This window comes from Pteropus medius, unplaced genomic scaffold (assembly GCF_902729225.1).
Source record: "Pteropus medius unplaced genomic scaffold, Ma_sr-lr_union100, whole genome shotgun sequence".
NCBI classification, from domain to species: Eukaryota; Metazoa; Chordata; class Mammalia; order Chiroptera; family Pteropodidae; genus Pteropus; species Pteropus medius.
The window spans coordinates 442,887-460,163 of NW_024347791.1; the positions used below are offsets into that span (position 1 = coordinate 442,887).

The following is a 17,277-nucleotide window of genomic DNA, read 5'->3' on the forward strand; positions in this document are numbered from 1 at the left end:
GCAGAGGAGGAGAGGGACGTGGGCATCTCACGCTTCGTATCCACAGCTCATCTCTCTTTTCTGCAAGTCTCCTCGTTGCTGCCCAGCTGGGCCAGGCTTTCTGAGGACAGAGCCATCCATCTCCACCCGTCTAGAAAGTGAAAACCCAGTAGCTCCACGTGGAGATTGGTAGCCAGATTTCCCATCTGCGCCCTTACTCATAACCATCAGAGTCACCTGGTACGTCCAGTGCTAGGGGTTCTTGGGCTTCTCGTTGGCTTCCTCCCCTCCCCAGGTCAGCGACCACGCTGCACCTTCCAGAGCTTTCGTTGACATCCCTTGTCAGCCGCCTCTGGTGCCATCTCCTTGTCCTTGAAGGTTTATGCTTTTCTGCCCATTCGTTCTCATTTTAGTGGCGTTCTGGGGCGGGGAGCGGGGAGTGGAGATAAACTGCTGGGATCAGTGGTAATACTGCCATTTTCCAAGGAGAAGGCCGAGTCTCAGAGAAGTGAATGACTTGCGCAGGGTCCCCCTGCCCGTGTGCCTCTCCCTGGTGAGGGCCGTGACTCACAGCCATCCACCTAGCTGCGACGTGCCAGGCGGAAACCAGCCCCCTTACCCGCACGTACTATTGGATTGTGGTTGGGAGTATCCCCTAAAGATGACTCTGAGACAGCTCTGGGAGCTCTGAGGTCAGAGAGGTGCGGGGGGCCAGAGTTCGCAGGAGGGGGACGGTTTCCGTTGCTTTATGCGGGCCCTGACTTATCAGTGTTTGCACTTCCCAGTTCCGCCACATGTATTTCGTTACTGTTAGATTAGTCTCACCTCCCGGGCACCAGGGGGAGCGTATAACGTCATCCCCATTTTACAGCTGTGGGAAAAAAGTCCACTTAGGCCAAGAGACTTGCCCAAGATTTCCCAGAGTATTTGCGAGAGGCCAGGCTCACCTTGGGTCTTCGAGTCTTAGGACTTGCTCTGGGCCAGGCTTGGCGAAGGAGCACAGGACAGGTTTCTCCCCTGAAAAATATACGTGCATGCAAGAAGCAAAGAACGAGGCCTCATTCACCTTGTTTCAGATTTTGGACAAACTTAGCTTCCTGGAATCCAGCCCACAATGAAACATCTTCCTAGATACGGCCGGGATGAACCCAGCGGAGGGCCACAGACACGGGGCCACAAAAGATCTAAAGCTCAGTGTGCTGCCAGGAGGACTCAATGGCTAAGAGTGTCCCTAGCTAGCAGTGGCTGTGACAGAGCCAAGAATTACAAGAGCTCAATCAATCAGAATAAGAAAGATATTCAGAAGAAACCAGTAGGAGATCTTGAGAAATCAGTAATCCAGGTGGCAAGAAGCAGCCACAGGCAGGATCAACAGAGGACAGGAAAGCCACAAGGAAGGACGAGAGTGGCTTGGAGTGTGGGGTCTTTAGCTTCGGGCAGCGCCCCTGCCACCACGGCTGTAGTTCAGCGTATCCGTTATTGTCTGTCGTGATCATCGGTCACTGAAAAAAGGGAAGGAACATTTGAGGTCCCTATTTACTGAGCAGAGAAGATTTCTGCCCAACGTGATCGAAATTAAGTTTCGGGCTCGTCCACTAGTTATCTGAAACATGGAATGCCCACGTGTCTCTGTGTAGCAAAGATGGCCAGGCCACGAGGCGGCTTCAGGTGCGGATGGTGAGCGGAGGAGGTGAGCTTGGAGTGGCCAGGTGCGCCTCGGGTCATCGAGGCGCCACACACAGTGCACGGCACTCAATAGGTGCCCAGACAGACAGGTGCGCCTGCCTTACCCATAGTGGGGAACTCGTGAGGACTCCTGATTTTGGGGGCTGCCGGCAGAGACGGCTGCTGTTGCAGTTTTCCCCTTGGGGGTGGGAGGGCGGTGCTGGGTAGGAGGCTGGGTTCAGGGCAGTCTCTTCGATTACAGCATCCTGTCCAGGCCGCTTCAGGTTAGAGAAGCTGCCACTGAAGAAAGAAAGCCTCGAGTCTCGGGATTGGAAGGGACCTGTAAAGTGTCAGCTTCTTGGAACCCCGTTATAATATCTGCTAAGAGGCTGCCCAGTCTCTGATTTCACGCTTCCACTGGCAGAGAGCTCACTACCTTCTATGTCTGAAGACTGCCTGTCAGGAGTTATTATACTAGGCTGAAGTCCTAGGATCCATCCCAAGGACCAAGGGGGTCTTGTCTGAGCTTCTGGACAAGGTCACCATCACTTATGTGAAGAGAGTGACCGTGGTGTCTTCCCTCCAGGCCTTGAGGGTCCAGTGCAGTCTTAATTTCATCTCCATCATGGTCCTTCTCTCCTGATTGTATGCGTTTGTCGCTACTTCATTTAGGATTTAGTATCTAGGATAGAGCAGAAGGTTCCAGGTACCTGATTATCACGGGAGAGAGGGAGGGAGTGTGGGGGAGACGGAGAGACAGACAGACGCAGACAGAGAGACACCATCCCTTTCCTCATGCTGAGGCCCTTTTCTAGATAGAAAGACCTGGTCTGTGGGTCCTTTGGTCACTTATGTGTCCCCAGGGCCTAGCACAGAGGCTGTAGTGAGTATTCAAGGAGGTCCAGAGTTATTTTCTTTCTCTAGGGCCTCTCCAGGGAACCAGAACTCGAACTGTGGTCAGAGGGACAGTCAGGTGACAGTGCTGCTGACTGAGAAAGCTACTCAGTCTTTTTACTTATGTCCAGGGCCAGCGTAACTTCGTGTTTGTTCCCGGGCTGTGTGTCGAATGGTCCATTTTAAACACCCTAGCTGGGGTGTCGGAGGTGCTTTAGCACGGCTCTGTCACTTTCTAAGAGGGAATCGATTTGTCCAGATGGTCAGTGGGTCCTGGTGTGGGCTGGTTGAGTCATCCTGAGGAGCTTCTGTCTTGTCTCCCTTCTCTGAGAATGCGTTACTGACTCACTAATGATTGCTTAAAGGAAACCGTCAGCAAACCGGTATTATACAGACTGGCTGGCCCCAGAGCACTGTTAAAAGGTCAAGAACCTTGAGCTAAGAGATGGATGAAACTTGATGATTCTGACCAAACACAGAGCTCGACCACGTCATTCAGGGCGTTGCCGATGTCCACGTGACCGGATGTGTGCTCGCGCGCCAGGCTGTCCTCAGGAGTGGACTGCAGGACGGCCTAGCTTGGGAGGGCAGTTCCGCATGCGGGGGGCTGTTCCGCATGCGGGGGGCCGATGAACTTCAGCCCCCGTGGGTTCTCCGGGTTTTGTCTTTGGGAATTGGAAGTCTGATCACTTGGGGAAGGCACGGCTTCCCCACCCATGAGGTGAGCTCCTTGAGCACAGAGCTGAGTGCAGACGTACCTGCCTGCCCTGCCTTGCCAGCCTCACCTGGAGTTATGACCATGTTTGCGCATCCCTTCCTCCCGTGTTGACTGAGGACGTGTGAGTGTTGCGACCCCTGGTAGTTGTTGGGACAGGCCTCAGTTCCTACCTGCAAGGAGTTTACAGTCCTGAAAAACGCAATAGGTGACACTGTGGACCGCTTGGCCTGGCCTCGGCGTTATCTAAGGCACCACACTCATCCACTGCCCCGTCCTCACAGCAACCCCATGAGGAGGGAGCTCTTGTTATCCCCAGCGTATAGATGAGGAAACCGAGGCACAGAGTGTTTAAGAAACTTGCCTGAGGCCACACAGCTCCTAAGTGGTGGAACCGCGGTCCATACCCAGGCGGTCTGGCTCCAGGGTTCATGGCTTTCCTGCTCTTTTGTGCCGCCGCTTGTACTAGAAGAATCAGATGGATGAGCAGAGAGGTCATGGCGCGTGAAGTGAGCATGACGGCAGGACAGAGGAGGCCACCAAGGAGGACATGGCATCTCAGCTGGGTCTGCCTCTGGGGGTTAGCAGGCTGTGCCACCTCAGGGAAGCGTGGGAGGTCATGGCACGTGCTGGCTGTGTAAATAATTATCCCCAGAACGGTGTGAAACAGCCATTTATTCACGCATAGTGCAGATCAGGAATTGGGACAGGGCACGATGGGGTGAGTTTACTCCTGCTTTGTGATATCTGGGTGTCACCTGGAGAACCCAAAGGCTGGAGAGGGGTCACCTGAGGTCTGGTTTGCTCACGGGTCTGGCAGTTGATGCTGGTGTCAGCTGGGGCCTCCGTTCCTCCCACAGGAGCCTGCCCACGTGGGCTCTGCACACGGACTAGCTTGGGCTTCCTCACACGGTGGCTGGGTCCACAGGCAGGCATCTCCAGAGAAAGAACCAGAGGAAAGAGGCCTTTTCTAACCCCAACATCGGAAGTCACTAAGTGTCACTTCCGCCGCTGTAGTCAGCCCCATCCACCCAGATGCAAGGGAGAGAACGAGACCACATCGCTCAGTGGAGCAGTGTCAGTGTCAGAGGGCGAGGCTGTCTTTGGAAAATACCATTGACCACAGTAGAGCCAGACCCAGCACGGGATGGACACAGCTGTTCTACTTGGCCTTGTGTGGTTTTGGACAAAGGTTATTAGCAGGCTGACGTCAGGTTTGGCTTGATGCGCCCTTCCCCCCAGATACCTTACAGCTCTTGTCAGTGATGAGTGATCTGGAGCTCAGTGGAGATGCCTGCACTCAGCAAACATCCTGAGATGCTTTCCTGCCAGGCAGGCAGTGCGTAGGGTCTTCAGCCCTGTCAAGGGACACTGGCCCTGAGGAAGGCAGGCAGATGACCAGTAATGGCCTGGCAGCCACACTGAGAGAGTGCTTGCTGCTGAATGCCAGCCACCCTTCCAAAGACTTTGCATATTCACTTCAGCCTCGCAATCACCTGTCAAGAAAGGCGTCCCTGTTACCCTCACTTAACAGAGGAAACCAAGGTGCAGAGAGGCTCGCCGCTACCTGGTGGCAGAGCCACGGGGCAAATCCTCTGCTACATGTGTATAGAAGGACAGTCACAGCAGTATGGTAGATGCCATAGGTCATGTTTAGAGGGGGTGCTACCTGAGGGCAACAGCGAATGGTGTAAAGCACCCCAAATATGTTCCTTTCCAAATTGCTGAAGGCCAGCTTTTGCCTAAAACTGTCGCCAGGATTTTATGTGCTTCCCTGCACATCAGCAGGTCCGTGGGTGAGAAAGCACTGGCCTGGGGTGGTGGCCGGCGACTTCTCAGGGTGGGTGGTGCTTGACAGGTCGGAGAAGTGCAGAGGGAAGGGCGGCCCAGGTAGTGGGAACAGCCAGCCCAAAAGCACGGAGGGGACAATAACCTGCCGAAGGAAAGGCGGTCATCTAGCGTGGCTGGGAAGAAAGTGTGAGGGGTGTCAGGGACCACGTCACCCATCAAAAGACCTTGAGTGCCAAGCCAAGGGGCCGCACCAGGGAGCCCGGAAGGTCTTTGTGCTGCAGGGGATGGCAGGACGAGATGAGAAGGAGCCCGTCCTGGCCCGTTTTGACCCTCCCCTCGGCCTTGCTCCTTTGCTGGGCGCCTCTCCTCGTTCCCCTGCCCTTGGCCCCCTGACCTTCTCCTGCACCTTTCCTTTGCGGTGTCCTCTGCTCCGCACCTCTCATTCCTTCTCTCCATGCTCCCTCCTTCCTCGCTCCGGGCACATCCCTTCGCTCCTGGCACCCTGCAGGCAGTAGCCTTCATTGTGCTGGCCCAGCAGAAATTCTGACCAGGAGACTGATTACAGTGTATGGCTATATTTAGCAGAACATTTACAACATAGTTCTCTGCCATCGGTCGATGTTGCAAATTTTGTGTCTGTGGGGATGTCCAGCCACGTCCGGGTTCAGAATGAGCTGGCCAGATTCCCAAGACATTTGTGCTATATTTCGTGCACCTCTTCTGTGTCTTGTGACGGCTTATGGTGCTGTGGAGACTGAGGGGCACTGCAGGTTGTTGGATGGGTAAAGGTTCTGCTGTCTCATTTGTGCTTAGAATTTGTCCTGAGAGCCCTATGGAGAATGTTTCATTGTTTTGTTGTAAAATTGTGATCCATAACACACAGACAGAAGCGCGCATAAAACTAATAAGTAATTACAAAGCCAGCATCCCGGAACCCCCGAGCGTACACGCTGCCAGCTCCCCGTGCCCCTGCCATGCCCATCTGACTTCCCCTCCGCCAGCCTAGGCTCACAAAATCCTGAATTTTGTAGTAATCACCTCCTCGCTTTTTTCTACGCAGCGACCAGCAGAGTGTGTCCGCATCCCTAAACAACGTGATGTGTCTTTGCCTGATTTTGATCGCAAGTGGAATAGTCACTGTGTGGGTTCTCATGTCCCCGAGGGCTCCCCGTTGCTGCCCGTGCCTGTGGCTCTTCACTTCCGTTGCAGTTTAGAATCCCACCATCTGTTTACCCATCCTGTTGATGTGAGTGGTTTACTCTGGACACTCTTTTCACAGCCTTGGTCATCTACAATTTCCTGAGCCTGTGCTATGAATACCTTGGGGGAGAAAGTGCCATCATGTCAGAGATCAGAGGGAAGCCCATTGAGTGAGTATGAAGTCCCCCTAAGGCCCCCTGTACCACTCTGTTTCTCGGGCCTGGCATTCTTTGAGCTGTCCTGGCGGCAGCTGGACACACAGACCTTTTTTGCCCATGACCTTGACCTGCTGAGCTTCTCCCGCACTTCCTTAGCGAGGCCATTCACTGGGACTCTCGGGAGGGCCTCTCGGCCTCTCTCTCCTTCTCTCTCCCTGTTTCTCCCTCTTACCGTTTTTCCGTTCAGTGCTTTCCAAGCAGTTTGTTACCGTAGGGCCCGTGCAGCCCTGCTCTGCCGTGCTTTACCACGCGGTCGCAGACGCTCTCTGGTGTGTCCTGTGCTTGGCCTTGGGCTCACCGGCTGCCTGGGATCTGTGCCCCACCCCGACCCCGCCCTGCTCTACCTTGGCCTGTCCAGATATGAGGGAGGACGCCTCCATCATGTCAGAGATCAGAGGGACCTCCAGCCCCCTCGTGTCCCAAGTCCTGGCTCTCTGCTCACCGTCTTCTCCTTTCTGCTTGTCTCTTCCAGGTCCAGCTGTGTATATGGCACATGCTGCCTTTGGGGAAAGACTTACTCCATTGGATTCCTGCGGTTCTGCAAGCAGGTATGTGTGTGCCCCAAGCAACTGCCCGGGTCAAGAGTTGCAGGCTGGCGTCCAGGAGCCAGGGTCTGTGCCCTGGAGCAGCAGCTGCAAGGGGCTGTACTGCCCCTGGTTGACAGCGGCAGAGGTGGGGGTAGGGCCAGGAAGAGCCTGCTGCAGGCTCCCCTGGGCCCCACCTGTGGAGTTCCCGTTTCCTGCAAGGCACCCCGAGCCCCAGCGCCCACTCCTCAGGCAGTTAGGGGTGCCCCTGCGTTAGGGTGTGCTCAGAGGGACAGCGACAGGCATCCTGGGAGTGTCTGACGCAGTCCTGGGCGAGAAGCGGTCCCAGGCTCTTGCTCACTTTGACCAAGGCTCAGCGTGTGTGAGGATCAGAGGAACTGGAATCTCAGTGTGAAAACGTCTCATCAGCTGGTGCTCGAGGGAAGGAGGGTTTCTGCACTGACGATAATGACCAAACAGACCCACGCCAGCTCTGGTCTCTTCTCCATGTCCCAGCTGGCAGTCCGGCAGCTTCTGGTTTCCTCAGCTGCCCTCCCTGAGACAGTGCGGCGTCGCGGTTACGTGCATGGGCCTGGGTGCCTGAGCATCCGAGTTTGTTTTCCAGCTTCTCCTCTGACTGTGTGACCTTGGATGAGTTACCTGACCTCTCTGAGCCTTAGTTTTTTCTGTAAAATGGGCGTAATGATACTCACCTCAAGGGGTGGTTGTGGAGGTGAGGTGGTGGATGGAGAGCACTGGCCCGGAGCCCACTGTCTGATTCAGGGAGTGAGAGTCAAGGGTCACCCCCAGCTGTCCTTAGTCTCCTCTGGGGCTCTGCAGGGCTTGTCAGCCCCTCCAGCATCTCCAAGTGGAGTCCTGAGGGATAGTCGTGGCCGGGGCGGGGTGCGGGGGGTGGAGGGCCTGGCCTTTAGACTGCTTTCTGTGCAGGGCCACTGCCCCCCAGCGCAGGCACAGCCACACCCACAAAGCGGCTGCCTGGACCTCCCAGGTCTCCAGGTTCACTTCCGCATCTTCCTTCCCCAGGGTGTTTCTAAATTCGAAATCTCCCACTGGACCTGCGGGGAAAGTGTTAAAACTGTGCCGGTTTCAGGGTGGGGCCTTTCAGAGCCATTGTTTACCAGTGGGTTTGGCCGCCCAGGGCCCTGCTGTGACTCACCGCCTTCTTTGATGATTATGTTGTGTACAGAGTTTTGATCCCATGATCACTAGCTCCGGTCGCCTTATTATAAACTGTCCCCATTCCTGTGGTCTCACATGTTTCACTGTTGTTCCTGGAGGTGGCAGGGAGAGGTAGTAAAAGGAGGGAGAACAAAAGAAGCCTCTGCATATTATTCCTAAGGTGGAGAGAGAACCACAGCCTGTCTCAGAGGCGAAGGATCTGAACCTCCTGGGTTGTCCCTTCTGTCGCTTCAGCTTCTCTGCCTCAGTTCCCTCATCTGTAATGTGGGGATGACAGCAGCACTCAGGGGGCTGACCCAGGGTGGCACCAGCCTGTGGTCGGGCTCCTGACTCTGTTCAAACAGCCGCTCCTCCCTTTTCTCCGCCCTCTTCGTCAGTGGGTGCTGGTCCCACTTCCTCTAGGTGGGGCGGCGAGGCGGGGAAAATTCTGTGGGGAATGCCAACAGCAGTATTGCACCTCTGGCTCTGTCACAGGCACTTCCCCTAGCGGCGGCCCCATAGCTCAGGCCTCCCCTGCAAACTCCGCTCTGCCATCCGGGCCGTGCTCTCTGCCCCGGGGTCTTTGCCCGGTCCGGAGCCACACTGGCTTAGCAGTTTCAGCTATGCCCACCAGCACAGAAGGGGCCTTGTCACTTAGATTTATCTGATTTCAAGAGAGTAGTGATCCTGGGGATGTTACGGGTACTGTGGGTACCCCTCGGTTTACTGGGGCCTCTGTAGGGAATTGCGAAAGCCTGGCTGAGGAGTTCTCTCAGAGGCTGAGCAGGCTGGCTGAGGCCTTTGAGTGCATGGGGGTGGGAGACCTCCACGATTCTTCTGTCTCGTTCTTCAGTCCCCACACACATGACCCTGTGACATGGAGGCTGGTTACGTCCATATACCAGAGGGGAACTGATCACTCCCTCGAGCTTCCATAGCTGGGGGCTGCCAAGGCCAGAATTCTAGCTCAGCTGCTGGGACTCCAGACCCCTGCCTTGGTGTTTTGTTCCCTTGTAGGTCATCTGCATCCACAGTGGGACCCCAGCTTTGACATAAACCTTGGACCCAGGCCTAGAGTGCGGAGCAAGGAGCAGACTTGGGGTTGGGCGAGGAGGATGAGAGGAGGTCCTTACCCACCCCTACTCCCCATGCGGCCAGTCCCTCGAGCAGGGCCCTGGCTTTGCCAGTCTCCCCGGCCCCCTAACCGCTGCCGCCTTTCACCAGCACGCAGCCTTGCCCTTGGCCGCTCTCTGCCTCTGGGCCTCGGTATGAGCGGCTCCCGCTCCCTCGTCTCCGGCACGTCCCTTCCTTCCCTTCTCCAGTGGCATCTCCTGTCTCCATCAGATGTCCTTCCCTCCTCCGCTTCTTCTCACATAGCTGCATCGCGCTGCCATCATCCGATGTGTTCTGCCTCCTCCTCCTCCAGACCGCAGTCCCCTCGGGGGAGGACACTGGGCCTCCCCGCCATCCCCGGCATCCAGCGCAGGCTCACCCGGCCAGAGGAGGTACCTGGTACATGGTTGCTGTGCTCATCCTGACCCTTGGCTTTTCCCCCCCACAGGCCACCCTGCAGTTCTGCGTGGTGAAGCCGCTCATGGCTGTCAGCACCGTGGTCCTCCAGGCCTTTGGCAAGTACCGGGACGGTGACTTTGAGTAAGCAGCAGGCCCCCTAGGGGTGTGTAAGGAGGAGTGTCGGTGCCAGGGTAGATGCCCTGGTTTAGGGAAGGGGTGGCCACAGACTGGCCACACACGCACACACCCCAGGACCTTCCTCTGGGTGGAGGGGTACACCTGCCTGTACCCCTGAGCCGCAAGGCCCGAGCCTGGCAGTGGCAGCCATTGCACTTGGCCCTGCTTCTGGCACGGGGGCAAGTCCTCGACATCCGTCACCTTCACAGGCTGCAGAGTGGTGCCCGGGGACCATTCCCAAGACAGAGCAAGAGGGTCGGAGCCCTGAGAGGCCGGTCTGGGTCCTCAGGTAGAAAACCTCAGCTGTGTAAATTGTCCACAAACTCTCATTTTGGGGGTGAGCAGAAGTGACCGCATGGCCGTGTGCTGGCAAGTGCTTAGCATACAGCACCTGTACTGCACATGCCTGGGCAGGTGAGCGAACAGGGCTCAGAGCGGGGCATGACTTGGCTCCAGTGAAAAGAGCAAAGCTGCACTCCCAGCCCCTCGCACACCTGTCTGACCATGAGGCTGAGCGCCCTACCCCAGGCCATGTTAGCTTCCACGCCCGTGTCCTCCACCATGGGCACCAACACTGCAGACGGGCGGCTTGGACACGCCCGTGAGCGAAGCAGGGGCGTATGGCCAGCCTGCACTGCGGACGCACCCCCTCGCGCCCCCTCGCGTTTTGATTGCTTCGATCACCTCTCCGTGTGGCTCGGGAGCACTGCCGAGAGCCGTAGGAATTGGCTCTGGAGCAGGGCTAAGGAGCGGGAAGGCCCCTTGTCCCCTCGAAGGGTCTGTCCCAGCCAGAATGCTCCCGGTTTTGCAGTGTCGCCAGCGGCTACCTCTACGTGACCATCATCTACAACGTCTCTGTCAGCCTGGCGCTCTACGCCCTCTTCCTCTTCTACTTCGCCACGCGGGAGCTCCTCAGCCCCTACAGCCCTGTCCTCAAGTTTTTCATGGTCAAGTCTGTCATCTTCCTCTCCTTCTGGCAAGGTAAGCCTCCTCTCAGCCCCTGTGAGGCCGGCCTCTGCCACCCTGTCCCCTAAGCCTCGTTCCTTTCTTCCTGCTTGCTGTCCCTGGGCATCCCGGCCTGGAGTTCAAAAGGGCCTCTGTCCACGGGCACCCGCTGGGCAAGGAGTCTGGGCCCCTGGGGGCCTTGAAAGGAGCCATGGCGGAGCTTCAGTGGGGCCCCATACAATCGGCGACATCTCTGTCGGTGGCTGGGAAGGAGCTGGGAGAGTGGGGTTGCCAGGAGGCCTTGCCTTTGTGTTGGCAGCCCTGCCTTACAGGAGTGACGGTGGCCCCTGTCGGGTGTGGCATTTTGGGATGCTGCGTGGAGGAAGCGACACTGGGAAAGGGGTCCAGTCTGGGCCAGACACCCACCCCTCCCCTTCCAGGCATGCTCCTGGCCATCCTGGAGAAGTGCGGGGCCATCCCCAAGATATACGCGGCCCACGTGTCAGTGGGCGAGGGCACCGTGGCTGCCGGCTACCAGGACTTCATCATCTGTGTGGAGATGTTCTTTGCAGCCCTGGCCCTGCGGCACGCCTTCACCTACAAGGTCTACGCCGACAAGAGGCTGGACGCGCAAGGTATGAGCCAGAGTCCTGGAGACTCCCCGCAGCGGGAGCACGCCCGGTCGGCCCAGGTCCCCTCCTGCCTCCCAGTGTCCTGTGGAAGGGTCGGGGACCACCAGTTTACAGGTGGGAAAGAGGCCACAGAGGTCAAGGCACCTTCTGCCCCTGTCACAGGGTGGGGGTGTCCCTAAAAGCTAGGTCTGCCTACCTCTTGCAGCAGGTCTAGTGTAGGGAGACCCCAAAGTAATATGGCACAGTATCCCCATGGGAAGGTCAGGATGGAGATTTTAGGATAGACAACTTTCTAAGGGTTCCTAATATCAGATACAGTTATCTGTTGTATCCTATAATTCTTCTGTCTCTGAAGTTCTGTTGTTTGTTTTAAACCTGATTACTTCTCAGAAACAAACTCAGATGGTAATAGCTTTTAACAGCTTTCTCTTACACTTACTAATCTTCTTCGTTAAAACAGAGGTGGCGATCCCTGTTATACATTAAACACACTGGAGAGTCTTCAGAGCCCGTGTCTGGGCCCCACCCTCAGAGATTCTGCAGTAATGGGTTTGGGCTGGCGCCTGGCTCTGCGCTTTCAGAGCTCCCCAGGGGCTGGCGGGCAGGGGCTGCCTCTGGCTGCTCTTGGGCAGGGAGGGGATGTCATGTCCCAGAGGGGCAGGAAGAGGAGGCTAGGAATGCCCGAAAGGAGAGAGGGAGGGAGGAGGCCTGGGAGGGAAGCCTCTGGTCAAAGCCATCCACCCCAGAGCTCTGCAGCTGCCAGCTCCATTCCAAGTGGCTGGAGGCTAGATGCTCACTTCCCCAGGCCCACCCCGTACAGTGCCCACCACAGGCCCCAGGGAGCTGCATACGGAGCAGAGTAGGTAGAGGCACCACGTGTTGGTGGGCGAGGCACCAAGGGGCTCCTCGGCCCTCGCCCACTCACTGCCCGGTTCTTGCCCTGGCTGAGAGGAAGCCTTACACTGCCTGTGTGTGTGGTGGCCAGAGGCACGGACTGGACTGTGCTCCGGCCTCTTGACCATGTGCCGACCGTGTCCTCCCAGCACACGCGCTGGCTGGAGCTGCAGGCAGTTTTCCATTTTGTTGGCTGCACATCCACTCGGTGCCAGGCACTGTGCTGGCCGCGGCTCACTGCTGCAGCTGCTGCCCCACCCACTGCCCACCAGGCCCCCAGTTGGAAGGGTGCTGCGAGCACCCTGCCAGTGTTGAGGGCGATGTCTCCTGCCCCCAGTCCTGACAGACCCTGTGCCCTTGGGAAAGTCACCTTTGTGCCTGGAGCCTGGCAGGGTTTAAAGTGATGTAAGGAACCACTTCTGCACATGGTGGCCATGCAGAGGCTCTCAGCGCATGCCGGGGCTGCCATCCCACCCACGGCCCCCAGACACATCCGCTCCCAGCAGTACAGCCCTGGCCGGGACCCCAGCCCAGCCAGCAGAAGCTGCTGCTCACCCTTGTCCCCTCCGTGCTGGTTTTGGCCTGCCTCGCTCCCACTGACTGTGGGGCCCAGCCCTTGTCACCCTCTAGTCAGGTGGGGGAGAGCGGCCCCACAGTGTGATCTGCACATGAAACCCTACCCCAGTCTCAGTTTCCCATCTGTGAAGTGTCTTGAGGTTTGTAGCACGAGGCACAAGCTTGGCAATTCCAGCCAAACCTGAGGACAAGTCGGGGTGGGGGGCTCCTGACTTAGGTGGAGGCGGAACTTCAACCACCATTCTGGGTGTCTGCCATTTGTCCCCCCCCCAAAAAAAAAGAAAGCAGAAGTGCCACAGGAGGAGTCATCCTACAGTGACATCCCTTGGGAGTCATCCCTTGGGGCAGCTGGGTCTGCCTGGGCCCGCGGGGCCTGGAGGGCGGAGGCGGCGGGGTGGGTGGTGAGCGCCGCCTCTGTGGTGGGCACGTGGTGTTCACTCAGCTGTCTCTTGTCTTCTCTATTTCTCTGCTTCTCTCCCCCTCCTCCCCCACCCCGCGCTTCTGTCCCGGGTCTGGCCACGGGCAGTGCCAACATATGGCCCTTACGGTAGGTCTGCTCTCAGTCTGCACGTCTTTCCTGCACGTCGGTCCTGGTTACTGTCACCAGCATGCCTCTCTCTCTAGCTCCTTCTCTGTGTCCCCATCTCCTCCCTCACGGATGCTCCTGGGTGGCAGAGCCCAGAGCACCTGCCTGCCAAGGGCCACCCTCTGTAGAGCTCGTCTGCTTCCGTCCTTGTCTGTCGTTGTTCTGGAACATGCTCTGCTGAGTTCTGAGGCACAGCACTCATCATGAGGATGGAAGGGGCAGGCGAGCTTGCGTCTGAAGACCTGGATGCAAGTCGGGCTCATCCCTTACCTCCGGTTTTGTGTCCTGGGCCATTTCTCCCTCCTGAGTCTGTGGGGACGATTCATCAGAGGGAATTAGGAGGAAGCACATCAGGGCGGGCTGTGTCCGCTCTCAGAGGGCTGCTGGTGAAGATGTCCGCCCCGCTGTGGGCCTGGGCTCCTGCCGCTGTCCTGACGGAGCGGGTCCTTGGGCCACGCCCCCAAGAGGGTAGGCAGGACTAGCACCCTGGAGCCTGGGCACCCCTGGCTCCCGGGCCCCCTTCCTCAACACTCCGGGTCTTCAGCTGATATCCAGCCTGGCCCGGCCTCCCTGGGACATTCCAGGCTTATTGCCGGCGCCCTGCCGGTCTCCACCCCAGGCCCCGGCCCCGATGCCAGACTCGGCCGCAGTGGCTGCTTCTGTTCCCTTCAGGGATACTCGGCTCTGCACCCCGGCCAGTGGAGCTGTTTCTTTGCCTGTGCCTCCTCATGTCCAAGACCCCGTTCTCTGTCCCGGAAGGGGGTGGTTAGGTGGCAACGGCCTTGGGGTGAGGAAATGGGTCTGGGCTAGGGGCAGCCCTGAGCTGCCTTGCTCCCTCCGCTTCAGCCCCTTCACCCCCACCACCTGCCCATGCCCTGCAGGCCGCTGTGCCCCCATGAAGAGCATCTCCAGCAGCCTCAAGGAGACCATGAACCCACACGACATCGTGCAGGATGCCATTCACAACTTCTCGCCCGCCTACCAGCAGTACACGCAGCAGTCCACCCTGGAGCCCGGACCCACCTGGCGTGGCAGTGCCCACGGCCTCTCACGCTCCCACAGTGTCGGAGGCGCCCGAGACAATGAGAAGACACTCCTGCTCAGCTCCGATGACGAGTTCTAGGTGTGGCCGCTGTGGAGAGGCTCAGCACCTTGGCCAGAGGGCAGGCTGGCACAGCGTTGGCATTGCCCTTTAATTTATTGGACCAGAACACTCGTGTATTTCTTCCAGAGGAACAGCCGGTCGCTGTCTGCCCAGGGGACAGCCCAGGCCCACCCTCGAGCCTTCAGGAATATTTCTACAAGGCCAAGACTGCACTGCCCGGGCGAGGGGCACGGGACGCTGGGAGTGACTCTCATGCCCTTGCTGCTCGTCCCATGGTGGTGGCATATTGGGACCAGCGGCCACAGTCCTCTCAGGCCTGTCCCCAGCTCATTGCCCTCCCCCATGAGACTTACAGCCCCACCCCTAACACCGTGCAATACACAACCCTGGCTCTTCCCGCCTGCCCCCTCCCCTGTCCACCCTTGTCCAGAGCTAGATTAGCCTCACCCCGGGCAGGAGGCGGGAGGAGGGAACGCGAAGCTCTCCGCGGACCCCCTCCCGACCCAGGCCTGCCTGGCATGCTGCAAGGATCAGAGCCAGACACCAAGAGCCATGGGTCCCACGAGGAAGGGTGCTCAGGTGCCTCTGGGCCCCTCTTCTGTTGATGAAGCCTCTCCAAGCGGGGTCCCTGGGCCCCTGGGTGTCCTTTCTGTGGCTGTACTTCTGCCTGCCTCATGCCCTTTCTTCCTGGCATGCTGAGGACAGCTAGCAGCCCACACTGCCCCGTCACTTGGGGTCTTTCTTGAGAGCATTTTTGGGCAGAGCCCTTGCTTCCTGGCTGCTCAGAGGGTCAGGGGCTCCCACCCTCCTTCCCAGGCTGAGCTACCAGAACCTCTCCTGGGTCCTATCCCTCCCTGGGGCTGCTCCCTTCCATTTCAGGGGACGAGTCTGAGTCTTCATGTTTCAGACCAGCTTCCAAGGAGGATGGAGGGCTGGGGCGTGCAGCAGGGGCTGGGATGGGGTGGCTGGGCAGGGGAGAAGTGGTCCCGGGCTCCTCTCCCTGTCCCCATTCCCACACGGGGCCTGGTGTCCTGCCTCATCTGTCTCCGCAGCCCATCTCTTCTGTGCCTTAGTCACATATGAAAGCCCCCCCTCTGAAGTCCCTCAGTCTGTCCCAGACACTCCCTGGGGACTCTCTGTTAAGCTGCTGGCACTCAGAGCATTCTGCAGTGCTGGGCCAGGCGCCCTTGGACAGGCCTTAGGGGTGACCAGGACCACCAGTCCCCTCCCCTCACCCACCTCCACACCCATATACCTGGAGCCTCCTAGGGCCGGAGCCCCCAGAAAGGCTGGGCTTGCACTGGCCATTATCTTAGGCAGAGCCTCGAGGTGGACATGATGCTCATTCATACCGCAGTGTCCTGTCTGAGAGCAAACACTCGGGTTTGGGCGCAGCAGCCTGGGGAAGGGGTGGGGTGAGGGGTTAGGGCCCTGCTCTGGCGTCAGCTTCACCGTGGAATCTTCTGCTCATTTCTGGAGTGAACTGTGCCGAGGGTTGAGTGGAGGGTTCCATCCCTAAGTTGTCCTTCTGGGCACTTGGCCCTTATGACCAAGCCGGCCCTCGGGGGCACGGAAGCCTGTTTGCAGGGTACTGAAGGGTAGCTCTCCGGCCCCTGTCCAGTGGTCCTGGTACCAGGCTGCCCAGGAAGGCGGCGGGTAGCTGCAGGCTGTCTGAAGATGACCTCCGTACCCGTTCCCACCATTTTCTTTCACGAATCTCTTTCTCTGATTCTCCTTCCAGGCCAAAGTGTGCAGCTGACTCCCTGCCCCCAGTCTCTGCCGCCCTGGCACTTGCCCTATAGCTCAGTGGCAGGGAGCCAGTGGCCCCTGGGGAGGTGGGGGCCGGGGGCTGGGAACTCATGCCTGACCAAGCCACCCCTCCTTCCTAGGATGCGTAACCTACCTTGTCTTTTTTTTTTTTTTTTTTTTTTCCTGATAGAGTAGCTCTTTGTATATAAAAAATACTTGAAAAATTAATTGTATGATGTATGAGAAGACAGAGTCCCCTAGTTTTGTATCTTGTGTATGACTGCCATGAGTTCCATCAGAAAGTCGCTCTATTTTGGTCTCTGACATTTTAAATGCGTGACAGAAGTGAGCAAATAAAGTGAGAAAGATATATATGAGATCATATAGATTGTATTGAAATCTCTGCCTGTGGGTGAGGTTTTTTCCTTCTCCCCATCCCCGTGGATGTGTTGAGGGGTGGGTCTCATGGTTGTGGGTGGGGGTGTCTTAGGAAACCCTCATCCTTGCAGTGTGTAACGTGTAAGGTGATGGGAGGATTCACACTGCCAGAGACTAGAATTGCAGTTCACTGGATAAAAAGCCTTCCCCTCTCCTGGCCAAAGGGATGTGCTAGCCTTGGTCACAGGTGTGGGCAGTGGGTTGATGCATCTTTGTCCGTTTGTCAACCAGATAGATGGGGCCAGCCCACCGGCAACCCGCTTCCTGCAGGCATCTTTCAGGGGGTTGAAGAGATTTCCTGGGGTCCTCACTCCTTCCAAGCTATCTCCCCGCTGGGCAGTAGGGCACTTCACCTGCACACCGGGCCGGGCGTCTGGGTGTCTGACCGTGCAGGGCACCTGCCCACAGCCACCTCCACATGCCTTCTCAGGGCCTGGCCTGGGGCCCGGCTGCACTGACATGGGCACTCAGGAATGTGGCGGGGGCGGGGGAAATTCC

General features: G+C 57.9%; 1 protein-coding gene across 7 annotated transcripts in view; it reads left to right on the forward strand.

Annotated features, from left to right (window-relative positions):
• The window catches only part of TMEM184B (transmembrane protein 184B), a 48,071-nt gene extending 33,231 nt beyond the window's left edge, over positions 1 to 14,840 (forward strand). For 6 of the 7 annotated variants that reach the window (XM_039877686.1, XM_039877685.1, XM_039877689.1 and 3 more), the window contains 6 exons: positions 6,324 to 6,414; positions 6,935 to 7,010; positions 9,727 to 9,818; positions 10,666 to 10,835; positions 11,240 to 11,434; positions 14,369 to 14,840. In XM_039877686.1, coding sequence (XP_039733620.1) covers positions 6,324 to 6,414; positions 6,935 to 7,010; positions 9,727 to 9,818; positions 10,666 to 10,835; positions 11,240 to 11,434; positions 14,369 to 14,610 — 866 coding nt within the window. In that variant the 3' untranslated portion in view covers positions 14,611 to 14,840. Of the gene's footprint in view, positions 1 to 6,323; positions 6,415 to 6,934; positions 7,011 to 9,726; positions 9,819 to 10,665; positions 10,836 to 11,239; positions 11,435 to 13,427; positions 14,138 to 14,368 lie in introns of those variants that run through there. The other variant, XM_039877690.1, reaches the window with a different exon arrangement.
• Positions 14,841 to 17,277: the final 2,437 nt, after the last annotated feature.